General features: G+C 44.7%; 1 protein-coding gene across 1 annotated transcript in view; it reads right to left on the reverse strand.

Moving 5' to 3' along the window:
- GRIN2A (glutamate ionotropic receptor NMDA type subunit 2A) overlaps window positions 1–16,285 on the reverse strand; it is a 476,283-nt gene that overhangs the window by 102,920 nt on the left and 357,078 nt on the right. Inside the window, exons 8-9 of the mRNA XM_075010498.1 lie at window positions 5,407–5,532; window positions 339–568 (exon numbers count right to left, since the gene is read on the reverse strand). Coding sequence (XP_074866599.1) covers window positions 339–568; window positions 5,407–5,532 — 356 coding nt within the window. The remainder of the gene's footprint in view (window positions 1–338; window positions 569–5,406; window positions 5,533–16,285) is intronic.

Raw genomic sequence — 16,285 nt, forward strand, 5'->3', positions numbered from 1 at the left:
GGCATACCTGTAAGAAATAATACACAGCTTTTTCTATTCAAAGACATAAGTTCAATGACTCACACAACTTAGTTTTAGATGACTGCGTTCAACTGCATATTTTTCCTTCAGAAAAAGAATATGAAGCGTCTATAAAATAGGTTAATATGTTTTTATTATTTGGACTCTGGGTTTTTAAATCAAGAAGTAAGTTCAGTAGGAAACCACATAGTTCCACTGAAAGCAGTGGTTGCCAGTTTGTATAGGGACTCTTAGCATCTAGCATATCTCTGATTAAAACTGAGAACAATGACAGAGAAGTTGGAGATTGTGTCTCTTTTTAGAGCTTGAACACCTACCTTTTTATCACTTAGCCCAGTCACTTGGTCAACAAATTCCTCTTGAATCATAAATGCAGCCAGGTTGGCAGTGTAGCTAGCCAGGAAAATGACAGCAAAGAAGGCCCAAACTGACACCATGATTTTACTGGTTGTCCCTTTTGGGTTTTGGACAGGCACAGAGTTGTTAAACACCAGACCCCAGAGCAACCACACTGCTTTTCCAATGGTGAAGGATGGCCCATGGGGAGCTGTAATTGCAAACAACACAGTAATTTTAGTTTTACTTGACATGTTCAAATGGATCAAAATACAGTAACTACGAAGAAAATACTCTGAAATAGGTGGCTTAAATCCTTTCAGCATGAACCTATTATACTCCTGGTTCAGCTCTTTAACCACTGTATTGAATAAGTTTTTCAGGGTAGTTGAGTCAAAATAAATTTTAAAATAAAACCTGAAAGCATTCACTGTAAGATGGGGATTGGATGAGATGCAAAGGAAGGGTGTGTCTCTCAAACCCAAACTTATGCCACAGCGTTTGCCATAACGTTAGTCTTATATGGCAATCAAAATGTAAAATGTAATACATTGGGAGGAGTGTTTTATAAGTAAATATAAATATTTCTATTATTCAAGTCTTTGTCCCTTTTCTCTATTTTAACAATGCTTCCTGAGACTATAAACTCTACTGATTAGTTTAAAGTAAAGCCTTTTTCCCACTGAATTATTTACCTACAGAAAATAATATTCTGAGCTGAATAGTTCAGTCACATTTAAGGACATTTCCATTCTGAATAATAATTAAGGCCCATTTCAGCAAGATTTTAAAGCAAGTACTTGACATTAACATGAGTAGCCCCATTGCCTGCAAAGGAAAAGTCAGGCACTTGTCCAGTAACTTACTTAATAAGGGCTTAAAGTGAAGCTCTTGTCAAGTACTTTATCGAACCAAGATTAACAGGCTACATTTTCTCCTCACAACTCAGAGTTAGTTTCACTGCCTTTGATTACAGGTGTATTAGAGGAAGAATCTGACACAACTAGTCATAGTTTTGATCAGATTTGAATTCACACTTTACATAAAGATGCTGGAAGAATGGAAAACAAAGAATCCCTGCACTCAATCAGAAGAAGAAATGTGTCAGCGATGATACTATCAACTTAAAATGTTGTGTATAACCCTGTGTCAAAAGGCTACTGGAAAATTAAATGGAATGAGAATTCGGTGGGAAATTGTTTTTGCTCCTGCAAAAAGCTCTGAAATATAGAAATAACATTCCTAAAGTCGGAATCTCAAACTGTTGCAAACCAAAAATTTAAAAAAAAAAGTTCAGGATAAATCAATCAAAATGTTTCATTTTGATTTCAAATTTTGATATTGTAAATTAACTTAAATTTATCAACAAAACATTCTTACCTCCTAAAAATCAAACATTTTTTCAAAAATGGCAACATGAGACATCACTGCAATTTCAAAAAACCCTTTCTTCTATTTTTAACTGAAAGTAAGATAAAACTGACTTTCCTACAAACAATTTCCATTTCACAGAATCAGTGGTTCCTAATGCAAAATCTATTTAATCAAAAAATTTGCAATCAACACGAAAAATTGCTTGTTTTTAGCCTATTTAGAAGAATTGATTTTGCATAATACAAGGCTCAATATCAACCACTTCAAATACAGAAACAATACACAAAAATATTGAACAGAATGTAGAAGAAACATTCTAAACCAATAAACTCCTACTCACACAATGGGTATATACTCTCATTTCAGCAGAACTCTTCCTTTATGACAACGTTAATTTTTGATGTTATATGAAACAGAATGTCTTTGGAAAAGATTATCTGCTTCCCTGACTGTGATGGCACTCTGAGAATACTGTGCAATAAATACATATAATGGAACCGACTTCTGGTTTTTGAAAGCACCTTTCAAGGCCATTAAAGGCTGAGCTCATAGTATGGATAAAATCTACTTTATGAGTAGCGGAGATAAGAAAAGCATAAGCCATTAACGAAAAGCCAAGCTGGCTTTTAGATTTTCAATCATTATTCTTTTTGTCCCTGGAATTTGAACTGCTATGGGCTCTGAGCCCACAACCCTTGCTTCTATGAATAGCACCATCTCACACAAACAAAGGTACTGTATGAAGAGTAACAGAGTGATAGCCATGTTAGTCTATATTCTATCAAACAAAAAGGCAGTCCAGCAGCACTTTAATGACTAACAAAATAATGCATTGGGCTTTAAAGGTAATGCATGTGAGGGTTTAGAAGGCTCACATGTCCCTCCCCAGATGCTGTCAGGGGCATATTCAGTAGAGAGCCACAGCAGCAAAGGAGGAGATCCTGAGGTTTCCTGGTGGGCCCCACGTTGGCAGTCTTCAGAGTAGCTATACCACAACCAGCCTCACCCCCAGCCCTTCCACACAGCCATGTCTCCTGTCCCGGGTCTGTACAACCCTGCTGGAGGACAGAGCTGGATGCAAGGTTTGAGGTGATACAGCAACGCTGGAGGAGCTGCCCATTGAACTGAACCACAGGACTCTCCTAGGAATTGCAGCAGTAAAAGAAGCAAAACCTAGGGCTACCATTCCCAGTGCTGGCAGCTCCTTCAGCATGATGGTGCTGATACCAACCAGTGGGCCTGGACAGGCCCCCAACAGGAGATATAGCTGGAAGAGCTGGAGGCAGGATAGCCATGCAGGAGGAACCACCAGCAGGGGGCCACACAGTGACCCTAGGTTCTGCTTCTTTCACTGCTGTGGTTCCCAGGAGAGGCCGGTGTTTCAAAAATCAGCATCGGCCACAGTGGGTGGATAGAGTTCTCTGCTAATCCTCAGATAACTTAAGATGGGTAGGGGATAGGGAGGAGTCACATGGAGGTGTCACCTATTTCCTTACAAGTACCATCTTCATAGTACAGTAAACTCATATCTGGCATTGTACTATCCAGAACTCTCAAATAACTGGCATTTTAACCAATTTAGTTACATTTTCCATAGGTACAATGTAGTGAAAGGAAATACATATAAATACAGTGAATACAGTATCCCTGTGTCTACACGTCCCCTTCCTTTCGAAAGGGGCAGGTTAATGAGCGGGTTTGAAATATGCTAATGAGACACTGCAATGAATATGCAGTGCCTCATTAGCATAATGTTGGCTGCAGCGATTCAAAAGCACAGCTTTTCGAATCGCGTGCCGCCCATGGAGATGGGACCTTCCGAAAGGACCCCTCCCCCAATTTTCAAAAGCCCTTTTTCCTATGATCGGAAGAAGGGCTTTCGAAAACTGGGGGGCGTCCTTTCGGAAGGTCCCATCTCCACAGGCAGTGCGTGAGTCGTAAAGCTGCACTTTCGAATCGCCGCAGCTGCCATTATGCTAATGAGGTGATGCATATTCATTGCAGCACCTCATTAGCATCTTTTAAACCCGGTTATTAACATGCCCCTTTCAAAAGAAAGGGGCACGTGTAGACCCAGCCTATAAGTTTACAGTGAACAGTACTACTGTTGTTGGCAAATAAAGTACCCTGCATGCATTTTTGTATGTTTCTTAATAACTAATTTTGTTTCCTTTAGTGTTATGCATTGCCAGGTATTGCTCTGTTATCCAGAAAATTTGACTCTGGCAACCTTCTGGTTCAGGGGCTGCTGGTTATGAAAGAGTTTCCTGTATCAGAGTGAGGGCCGTCCTGTGGGGTGGTGGTGGTGCAGGACCAAGGACAAACTCCTGCAGTGCAGGCCTCCCCACTTCCCTGCTCCAGCCCCACCCTTCCTCCTTACTCCCTCCCTGGCCAACTTGGCTGGGGATTACCTGAGGTGCCGGTGGTGGGCAGCAGCAGAAGCAGAGTGTCACCTCTCCCAAGCCGTCCCCTCCCCACACTCACCACACAGCACGAATGGCAGCCCACTGTATTCTGTCATGCCCTCTCAGCCTGCCGAGCCCTTGTTCTGCACAACAGGAGGGCGTGGCACAACAGTGGTGCAGGCTGCCACTGGCAACACCCACAATGTGAATGCAAGGAGATGGGGTAAGGCTGCTGCTGCTGCCCCAGCCTCTGTGCCCTGCCCCATAATACTTCCCAGTCCCGTTCATAGGATGGCTGGGGCGGGCACCATGGGGCCCCCAAAAGCAGAGGCCAGGCGCAGCCACCCCACCCCACCCTACCCCACTCCTATGGATGAAATGGCTCTGATCTGAGCACCCTGACAGACTTATGACATGTTAAAATATATCGACAGCATAGAATAGTCCCTATGACATTTCTCAAGTTGAAAGATGTTTTACTATAAAATAAAGTATGCGTGTTGCAGTGAGTTTAATGCAGTGAATGTAAAAATGACCAGGTTAGATGCAAAGCACAGTATATATGCTTAAGAAATATTGACTTGTAGCAAAAATGCTACTACTATAGTTTATCATTTGCTATAACTGAGAAAGGTACATTGCACATAATAATTTGATGTAGTGGTATATTTTGAAATAGGCAAATATTTTTGGGAAATGGGGAGCTGAGTTCATCATAGAGCTGTGCACATTGCATTGTAAGGAACATGGCCCTTCCAAGCTTCCAGTTTTAGAGCTGAGTTTATTGCACAGAAATCCAATCATTTTTACAAGGACCATATTAAATTCTGTTTAATCACTATGCTTTTTTAAAAATTAGCCAGAAAACCACACTTGTTTAGATCAGTGAGTTTGAATTTCCAGCCAATTCCCAGGACTCAACAGGAGCCTGGACTACAAGGAAACTAGAATCAGACTCGTGTGTGGTAATCTACAAATTTATTATAATTCCAAATATTTTCCATATCAATATGCTGGTCTTATTACAGTAGCTTAACTACCACATTACTTCAGTGTGATTTCCTATAATCACAAACCAGCTTCATTATTACAATATATTAATGTGAAACATGAAAACATTAGCTTTCAAGCAGACAAAATATTTTGGTTGGAAGTAAATGTAGATGTATAGCTATTCATATTGCCTTAATATTGTTTGTTTTGAAGGGTATGAGGGGAAGGAGGTATGTAATTTTCCACAGTCTTTGATTCTGTAAAATGTAAAGCTTACCTTTCCCTTTTGCTAAATTCCTGTTATATCCTACAGGACTAAAGTACTCAAATATAAAGACAGCCATGGCGGACACAATGAGAAGCATCACAAACATCATCACCCAGACAGAAGCACTAAAAGGCTCTGCAGCAAAACAAACAAGAGAAACAGAAACACAATTCATTAAACCAGTCACAGCACAACAAGAATTCTGATGTCTAGCAACATTTGTGTACATTAGCTTTTACCATTAAAATACTATGATATGTAAGGAGGGGTCGGTTTCACTGCAATATTGAAAGAAAGACAAAACATCTACAGTCTGTCCTTGCTTGTTGCTTCTAAATAATTCTAAGTGAAATGAAAATATTAATTCATCTTAAATATGAGTTGTAATTCAAGAATCAAGGTTGCATTTCCCTATTTCACTGGGCAAAATTTATGTTCACATTTATTGTAGCTTGAATCATACACTGTTTATTTGGTTCTCAATTGTTTAGGAATCTTGTAATTTTTTGTTTGTATGTTCAATTATATGTTCCTATATAAATATAACCAGACCTGATTTAACTGAATCAGGACTGCAGTGAAGTAGATATCCATCTCCCGCCCCACCACCTCACACGCACTCTGATCTTAGCTTAGCCAAAGTGGCAAGAAAAAGGATAAATATCTGACTTCACAAATTTGGAGTTTTAAGAAAAAAAATTTTACCATGCACAGAAAAAGGAAGGATTTGCTGCTTGGAGAATCAGTTTATACCCCGAATTATTACAGATATTACTACTCAATTGAGAGTAGTACAGTGAATCTGTAATTATTTCTATGCCTGTGACACATCAGAGCCGTGTCTACACGTGCACACTACTTCGAAGTAGCGGTACTAACTTCGAAATAGCACCCGTCACGGCTACACGCGCCGGGCGCTATTTCGAAGTTAACTTCGACGTTAGACGGCGAGACGTCGAAGTCGCTAACCCCATGAGGGGATAGGAATAGCGCCCTACTTCGACTTTCAACGTCGAAGTAGGGACCGTGTAGTCGTTGCGCGTCCCGCAACTTCGAAATAGCGGGGTCCGCCATGGCGGCCATCAGCTGAGGGGTTGAGAGATGCTCTCTCTCCAGCCCCTGCGGGGCTCTATGGTCACCGTGGGCAGCAGCCCTTAGCCCAGGGCTTCTGGCTGCTGCTGCGGCAGCTGGGGATCCATGCTGCAGGCACAGGGTCTGCAACCAGTTGTAGGCTCTGTGTATCTTGTGTTGTTTAGTGCAACTGTGTCTGGGAGGGGCCCTTTAAGGGAGCGGCTTGCTGTTGAGTCTGCCCTGTGACCCTGTCTGCAGCTGTGCCTGGCACCCTTATTTCGATGTGTGCTACTTTGGCGTGTAGACGTTCCCTTGCAGCGCCTATTTCTATGTGGTGCCGCGCAACGTCGAAGTTGAACATCGACGTTGCCAGCCCTGGAGGACGTGTAGACGTTACTCATCGAAATAGCCTATTTCGATGTTGGCTTCACGTGTAGACGTAGCCCAGGAGATTTAAGCAGCCTGGTGATGGGATAAGACAAGACAGGAAGGGGCATGTCAATGAGGCAGTTTGGAAGTTGCTAATGAGGTGCTGACATGAATATGCAATGCCTCATTAGCATAATGGTGGCCATGTGTGATTCGAAAGTGCCACTTTCAGAACACATGCCACTCATGGGCTACGTCTACACTAGCCCCAAACTTCTAAATGGCCATTCAAATGGCCATTTCGAAGTTTACTAATGAAGCACTGAAATACATATTCAGCACCTCATTAGCACGTGGGCGGCCACAGCACTTCAAAATTGACGTGGCTCACCGCCGCGCGGCTCGTCCAGATGGGGCTCCTTTTCGAAAGGACCCTGCCTACTTCAAAGTCCCCTTATTCCCATCAGCTCATGGGAATAAGGGGACTTCGAAGTAGGCAGGGTCCTTTCGAAAAGGAGCCCCGTCGGGATGAGCCGCATGGCGGCAAGCCACGTCAATTTCGAAGCGCCGCGGCCGCCCGCATGCTAATGAAGCTAGTGTAGACACGGCCATGTAGACAAGAGGCTTTCAAAAGGACCCACTGACTTCAAAAACCCATTCTTCCTATTTGGTTTTAGGAATAAGGGGCTTTTGAAGTCAGGACTGTCCTTATGAAAGGCTGCCATCTACATGAGCGGTGTGCGTTCTGAAAGTGGCATTTTCAAATTGTGGGGGCCGTCATTATGCTAATAAGGTGCTGCACATTCATGTCATCACCTCCTTAGCATCTTCCAAACTGCCTCATTAACATGCCCCTTCCAAAAGGTGGAAGCAAGTGTAGACAAGGCCTATGTGTTTCCACAACAGGCAAAGATACACTTTTGCAAGTTAAGTTTTTAATCTTTGGAACAAATTTCTTAAGGGAAGTAGGAGTAGTTCTTGGCTAACTTTTTAGCAAGTGTATCAATAATTTTGCTAAATCTGAATTTTACATTTTGAGAGATCACTTAAACAGGGGGCAATGGACTGATATATATTTATTGAAATAAGATATCTCAGAGTTATCTGTAATGAGAATAAAATTGCTAGCATAGTTTAGCAAGCACGCAAAACAACAAGAGTTTCTTACAGGGTACTGGAAACTTCCAGATCATTTTGAAAGCTGACAAACATAAGGGAAACCCTTTTGAGAAACACAGATTTTGTTAATAATGAATATTGTATTATTTATTCTCATATTAATTTGCATACGAGCAACATAAAAAATAGGAAGTGTTTTGATGTTTTTTCAAAGGATTATTGGAACCCAAACATTATTTTGGATGCTGTTTTAAGGAAAGAAAATTGAATAAGTTTTAATTTGGGAGAACCTAGTCAAGACACAGTTGGAAATACAGGTTGAACTGGTGCTGAATGAGAGCATTTGTTGGACAAGGAAAGGTCAATATTGTCTAGAAGCATTACCAACACTTCCACTGCTTACTGAGTTCATAGAAGACATTTAGGAATAAATTACAGCTAAATAACATTAGAGAATATGGGGAGCTGTACTGGCTGTAAACAAACTTTACGGGACTGTGGGAAACTTGGCCGCACCCATAACAAGTGGCTAACTAAAATCATACAGGATTACAAATGTTACCACATGAGAGAGTTCCAGATTAGAGGGGTTCAACTAATACCGATCAGCGATGCGGTACAATGTTAGAAAAGTTCTCTCAGAGGTAACAGAGTATCTCAGAGGCTGAATCTCCACTTGCATTCTTCTTCTGAAAGGCATGAAAATGAGGTAAATTGAAAATGCAAATGAGGTGAAGATTTACATATCTGGTTCCACATTTGCATAATATTTGGAACGAGCTTCTTTCAAAAGAAAAAAGCAGTGTAGATGCAGCTCTTTCAAAAGTAAACCCCTTCTTTGAAAGAACCCTTCTTCCTATTTTGTTTCAGGAAGAAAAGTTCTTTCGGAGATGGGCTTTATTTTCAAAAAAGCCCCATCTATGCTGCTTTTTTTCTTTTGAAAGAAGCTTTTTCTAAAGGAGAATTTGCAAAGGACTCAGATATGTAAATCTGCACCTCATTTGCATTTTCAATTTCCCTCCTTTTCATGCCTCTTTTGAAAGAGGAATGCAAGTGTAGACATAGCCAGAATGTTTCTGATCAGAAATAAATATAAAATGTAAAACATCAAAGACTGTCAGCTCAAATTAAACTAATTAAAATAGAAATAAAGCAGCACAGGACAATGCAGCTAAGATGAGCTATAAACAATTGTTTAAGTGGAATGCTCTTAAATAATTTAAAAAGTTTGGTGATGAGGTAAAGCATTTAAAAATAAACAGGAGCAAACTAAAAAGAGCAAAAGGCAGCACTGAATGATGAGCCAAACACATAGGCTACATCTAGACTAGAGTGTTTTGTTGACAAAACCCAGGGAGCATCTAGACTACCAAAGTGCTCTGTCAACAGTAAATCGACAAAACACATCACTTTTGTCAATAGCATTATCCTGCTCCCCACAATGAAGAAATCCAAAAGCCAGTCTGGATGTTCCAGGGGGCCTTCTGTTGACAAAAAAGGCATCCAGGGCACCACGCAGGTGCCCCAAGGGACACCCTGTCCACAGCAATCAGTGGTCTATGGTTTCTGTCTTTCTTAAAGCCACAGGGATCATGGGAAACACTGTGGCAGGAAGCTGAGCATTGGAGCAGCAGCATGCCATGTGGCTCTTCCAAGGTGCTCACAGCCACACCAGCCAGCAGCATAGTGGATGCACATGTGCCACGAGACACCCACAGGCCCTCAAGGGACCAGCCAGAACGGTGTCCTAGGAGCCACCCCTGGACAGAAAGTGGTGGGCCCCTTCCTGGACCTGTGGGGTGAGGAGGAGATCCTCCTCGACCCTCAAGGCCAAGAGCTAGAGTGGCCCCACCTACACATGGATGACCACAGAACTTGTGGAATGGGGTCCTTCCCCTGCAGCATGGAGCAGATCTGGGCCAAGGTCAAGGAGCTCTTCCAGGGCTACGCCCAGGCCCACAATGCTGGCCAAAGTTCTAAGGCAGGACCTACCACCTGCAAGGAGTTCATCGACATCTTGGGGGGGGGGGACTTCCATCACCTCTATAGTACCCTGTTGACACAGCACTGGAGGTCCCCTGCCTCCAGACAGAGCCCCCAGAGGAGGAGGAGGAGCAGGCCTCTGAGTCGCAATCTTCACTGGAGCCAGAGGCAGACACAGGGTCCAAAGTGAGCAGCAGCAACCTCATGATTGTCCTGGAGTCAGTCCCTGCCAGCCAGGCCACCTGCTGAGCATCATCAGTGCTGGGTGAGGGTCCCTCTGGTAAGTACCCCATGCGTCACACAACCCAAGGGGAGTGCATGCAGATGGGGCATGCTGTGAGTGTCGCCTGGCTAGCTTGGGCAGGACCTCACATTGTGGTCCCAGCAGATGGAACCATGTGCAAGATAGTGTGTGCCACCCAGACCCAGCAGGCAGCCCCCAGGCACAGCCCCCAACCACAGCCCCACCGCTTTCATACCTCCCTCTGCTCCTGGCCCCAAAACAGCAGTGGAAGGGGATCCCAAGGCCAATGCTGCTCAGGGTCCCACTCCCCCTTGGGTTCACAGCCCACCACTCTCTCCAGGGGCTGAGGCCCCCCTCCCCAGCCCAAGCCCCCCCAATGTACATAGTTCACTAGTTTCACGTGTTGTTTTATTGTACATGGTTTGTTATTACAGTGTTTCTTTTCCACATGTTTTTCACTGTTTAAGTAAACCAGTTATTTGAGCACCACCCCTGCACCCATGTTTATTGGACAGGGCTTGGGGAGAGGGGAGGGGTCAAAGGGAGGAGTAGTGGTGGGATGGGGTAGGGCTGTGTTCCTGAGGCACCCGCTGGGCCTCCCGGATACACACCCTGTCCTGATGGGTCTGGCGAATCAGAGCTTTGTCCAGCTGTTTGTAGCTAAAGCTGGCATTTGCCCCCCAACCTGGGAGGAAGGCTTCCCCCTTTCCCTCCACTATGTTCTGCAAGGCACAACACATGGCCACAGCTTGGAGGAAGTTGTGCTCCCCCATGTCCAGGTGGGTCAGCAGGCACTGAAAGCATGCCTTCAGGCAGCCAAAGGTGCCCTCAGCCGGCATCTGGGCCCACTTGAGTCAGGCATTAAAAAGGTCCTGGCTTGGATCCAGCTGGCCAGTGTACAGCTTCATGACCCAGGGCATGAGGGGGTAGGGTGCATTTCCCACCATGCACAGTGGCATGTGCACATTCCGGACTGCCAGAAAAATCAGGTGGCTGCAAGTCACCAGGGCCTGATGAAATGCATCCTAGAATACTTAAGGAGCTGAAAGAGGAGGTTAGCTATCATCTTTCAAAAGTCCTGGAAGTCAGAAGAGATTCCAGAAGACTGGAAAAGGGCAAATATAATGACCATCTATAAAAAAGATTAAAAAGAACAACCCAGGAAAATACAGTCCAGTCACTTTTACTTTTGTGCCAGGAAAGAGCAATGGAGCAAATAATTAAGGAATTCATCTGCAAACATCTGGAAGAAAATAAAGTGATAGGCAACAGCCAGCATGGATTTGCAAAGAACAAATCATGCCAGACCAATCTTTTTTTGACAGGATAACAAGTCTTTTGGATAAGAGAGAAGCAATAGATGTGGTATACCTAGATTTTAGTAAGGCATTTAACATGGTCTTGCATTATATTCTTATCAATAAACTAAGCAAATACAACTTATATGGGGCCACTGTAAAGTGGGTGAATAACTGGCTGGATAACTAGTCTCAAAGAGTAGTTATTAATGGTTCACAGTCATGCTGCAACGGCATGACAAGTGGGGTTCCGCAGGGATCTGTTTTGGGATGAGTTGTATTCAATATCTTCATCAATGATTTAGATATTGGCATAGAGAGTATCCTTATTAAGTCTGAAGATGATACCAATCTGGGGGAGGGGGTTTGCAATTGCTTTGAAGGATAAAGTCATAATTCCAAACAATCTGGACAGACTGGAAAAATGGTCTGAAGAAAACAGGATGAAGTTTAATAAAGACAAATGCAAACTACTCCAAGTAGGAAGGAACCATCAGCTTCATACATATAGAATGAGAAACGACTGTCCACCAAAAAGTGCTGTGGAGAGTAATTTAGGGGTCATAGTGGGCCACAAGTTAAATATGATTCAACAGTGTGATGCTGTTGCAAAAAAAGCAAACAAGATTCTGGGATGCGTTAACAGGAGTGTAGTGAGCAAGATACAAGAGATCATTCTTCCGCTCTATTCTGAGCTGATCAGGCCTCAGTTGGAGTGCTGTGTTCAGTTCTGGGCACCACATTTTAAGACACGTGTGGAGAAATTGGAAAAGGTCCAGAGAAGAGCAATGAGAATTATTAAAAGTCTAGAGAACATGAACTTTGAGGGAAGACTGAAAGAACTGGGCTTGTTTACAAAAGAGAAGACTCAGAGGGGACATGATAGTGGTTTTGAAGTATCTTAAAGAGGGTTACAAGGAGAGGAGAGAAAAAATGTTCTCCTTGGCCTCTGAGGATAGGATAAGGAGCAATGGGCTTAAGCTGCAGCAAGGGAGGTTTAGGAAAAACTTCCCAGCTGTCAGGATGATTAAACACTGGATTAAATTACCTAGGGAGGTTGTGGAATCTCCATCACTGGAGATTTTTAAGATCAGGTTAGATAGATACCTATTGGGGATGGTCTAGATGGTGATTTGTCCTGCTGAGAGGGCAGAGAACTGGACACGATGACCCCTCGAGGTCCCTTCCAGTTCTAGTTCTCTATGATTCTATGATTCTATGATTCTCCATCCTCTGGCACATGCTAGAATTTCAGAACATCAGCATGTCATGTGCTCAGCCCAAATACCCAACATAAACGTCTATGAAGTGTTCACGGTGGTTGACCAAGGCCTGCAGCTCCATCAAAAAGTATCTCCTTCAGTTGATATACTTGGTCATGCTGGGGTCCAGGGCACAGGTTGAGAAGTGGATTCTGTCAATATCCCCAAAGCAGTTCGGGAACCCCATGACTGCACCCACATCTGCCAGACGGATGATCCTCCACAGCAGGATGGTGTTGATGGCTGTCACAATCTGAAAAGGGAGGGGACCAAACACACAAGTCAGGGATTGAGGGAAGGGACCTCTGGGCCCCAAAGGAGTCCCCTCTTCCCCCTCCCATCCCCTCTCCTGTCCCCTGTCCTGCAACTCTCCAGGATCCTCCCTGGGAGGCTGCCCCAGCCCCTGGCAATAGGACTGTGGAGGGAGTGGGACAGCATGGTCCTCCGGGGATGGTGATTTCTCTCATGCAACCTCACCCCATGCACTCCCAAACCCACTTTCCCCAGGTCCCCCTTAGGCAGGACACTCCACCGCACCTCCCATGAAGGGTCTGCAGCCCAAGAGTGCCTTACCTACTTGTGGATTGCCCTGATGGTGGACTTCCCCATGCCAAAGTGGTTTCACATGGAGCAGTAGCTGTCAGGGGTGGTGAGCTTCCAGAGGGTGATGGTGACCTGCTTCTCCACAGAGATAGTGGGTTGCAGCTGGGTGTCCTGTCTCTGGAGAGCAGGGGCGAGCCAGAAACAGAGCTCCAGGAAGGTGTTCTTCTGCATTCAGAAGTTCTGGAGCCACTGCTGGTCATCCCACTCCCCCATAACCAGTTGGCCCCACCAATCAGAACTGGTGCAGTGCCTCCAGATGTACATGTGCACACGGGGCGGGGGGGGGGCGGGGCAGGGAGGTAGGAACAGGTGGTACCATGCAGCAGAAACGGTGAGTTCCTCAAAACAGAGCAACATTTAATGGTCAGAAAACTTATGATGTAGACTTCAACCAAAGAAGTGGAGAGGAGCAGGGAGAATTGCAAAAATGTTATGAAATTTCTTTGTTTTACAAATTTTATATTATAAAAATTTAAACTTGTTCTATCACTATTTATACTTGATACTCAACATCTCTGTTCACTGTGGCTATGGTTACACTACAACCATCTGTCGACAGAAGTCACTGTCGGAAGAGATTTCTCAACAAAACTTCTGTCGACAGAGTGTGGCCACACAAAAGCCAGAAGAGAATTCTGTTCTGTTGACAAAACATGCACCCAGAAGCACAACAGACAGGGTTGCCCATGTCCTGGACCCCCTGTCTGGCACAAGAAAACACCCCACAGTGTCCACACAACTTCTTTGGTTGACAAAACCTGTTGGCAGAAGGCGCTCTTCCTCCTCTGGGAGAAGCAGAAGTTTGTAGGTGGAAGTGCCGACTTTCGTCGACATACTGTTGACAAAACACATTTTATGTGTGGACGTTCCACCAATATTGTCGACAAAACTGGGGTTTTCTCAGCAAAACTTGCTAGTGTAGCCGTAGCCTATATGTACAGGTCAGCTGTTATCTGATTACTTTTCTGAAGAAAGCTTTTTAACAACTACTTCTAATAGTTTTACAACTTTTCACATATATTATTACTGCACAGCCAATCTGCCTTCACTGGCAGTTGCACTTTTATATAAGAAAGTAGGAATGGGCTCCAAATATTTATACCGGATTGACTGGGGTAATAACATCATCTGTACTTCACAGGTGTAATGACTCAAAACTTTAGCAAAAAGGGGCTATTTTACTGCTTCAAAAATTGTATACGTGGTCAGTGAAACCAAGATAGTTCTTCAGATGTATAATAACTATATTGCTGTGAAAAGTGTAAAAACACTCCTTATTTTGAATATTGCTGAAAGGCTTTCAAAATGCAAGCAGAGTGAAAATGTAGCCACATGCAGTACGTTCAAGACAACCCTATTGAATCGTTCCTTTTTAAATGGTATTTTCCACATGAAATTACTGAAGCATTAGGATTGAACGTAATGAGCTGAAGGGAAGATTTTGATAGGTCAGCGATTTACTGAAATAAAACATATGAATCCACAGTCTTCCTGCAATTTGACTAATCTATTTTATTTTATGTGGATTTTTTTTTTAAAAAAACAACAACCTTTCTTGAATAATAGTTGGGTTTGGGAGGTTATTTTGGTCATTGGATCACCATGTTGAAATCTGAACAATCTACTAGACACTTCCTCATCTTTGTGATTTGGCATGCTATCGAACAGGTGCCAGAAATGAGCTCTGTAGTTCATTGGTAATCCTGATTCAAGTAAGTCTTGTATCCACGTAGGCCATGTCTACTGAGGCAGCTTCCGTCGACAGAAGTCACCGTCGACAGAGAAATCTCAACAGAACGTCTGTCAGCAGAGTGCATCTACACACAAACACGCCTCAACAGAGAGAGTCTCTCACTCGGCAGGGCACATCCACATATGCCAGCTGTTCTGTTGACAGAATGGACCCTTTTGTCAATAGAGATGGCCCTGCAACCTGGAAGGCAGGTAGTCATGGAGAGAAAGCCCTTCCTAGAGCACCAGCCCTGAGCTCCCTTAAAGGGCTCCATCCCCCCGGCCAATGACCCCTGCCCATGCCAAGGCTTGCCTACCTCCTGAAGGGAAAGCAAAATTGTTGCAGTTCTCCTTGCTGTTTGAGAGAGACACCGCTCTTTCCAAACCACTCTCCACCTTACTTGAAACCAACACCCTTCCCGACACCTACCCCCGCGGACACCCACTCCCCCCGGACCCCTCCCAACCCAACCTCCCCGTCCTTCCCACACACCCCTGACCTAATACCTTTCACCCCAACCTGCACCCTTCCCAACATCGACCTTGGCACAGCAGCCCCCGGGCATACCCAGGACTGTGGACCAGCTCCTGCTGGCCCTGCCACTGGCTATCGTCAGTCTCCATGACCACATCTAGGGACCAAACCCAAAGAGATGGCCTGCAGAGCAGGCCCTCAACATCACCGTGTCCTGGCCATCCAGCAATGGTGTGATGAGCAGCAGACACTGAACTTCAGAAAGCACAAGGACACATTCGTGTGAGTGTACACCTGACTCAACCCTGCCCTTTGCCACCATGACATCAACATGCAAACCACCATCCCCGTGGTGCAGAGGGTCACAATCACCCACTATAAGCTGGCTGCCCCCAACAGCTACCACTCCGTGGGTCACCAGTTCGGTGTTGGGAGGTCCACCGTCGGTGCTGTCTTGATGCAGGAAAGGGACCCAGTCAGTCACTGGCTGAGCACAGTGGGAGCAGGGAGGGGGGAAAGAGGGAGGGGGCAGGGGGTTGGGGAGAGCAGAAGGGGGGAAGGGGATGGAGAATGGAGGAATGGGGAGGGGGTGGGGGATGGGGGACAGGGAGCCGGGGAGGCAGGGAAGTGGGAAGGGGTACAAGAGACAGGGATGTGGGGCCTGTTGCAGCCCAGAGGCCCAATACCGCCCTGATCCTCATGGGTATCTCTGCTCTCCCTGGGATGGCTCCTG

This window comes from Carettochelys insculpta, chromosome 16 (genome assembly GCF_033958435.1).
Source record: "Carettochelys insculpta isolate YL-2023 chromosome 16, ASM3395843v1, whole genome shotgun sequence".
Classification (NCBI taxonomy): Eukaryota; Metazoa; Chordata; order Testudines; family Carettochelyidae; genus Carettochelys; species Carettochelys insculpta.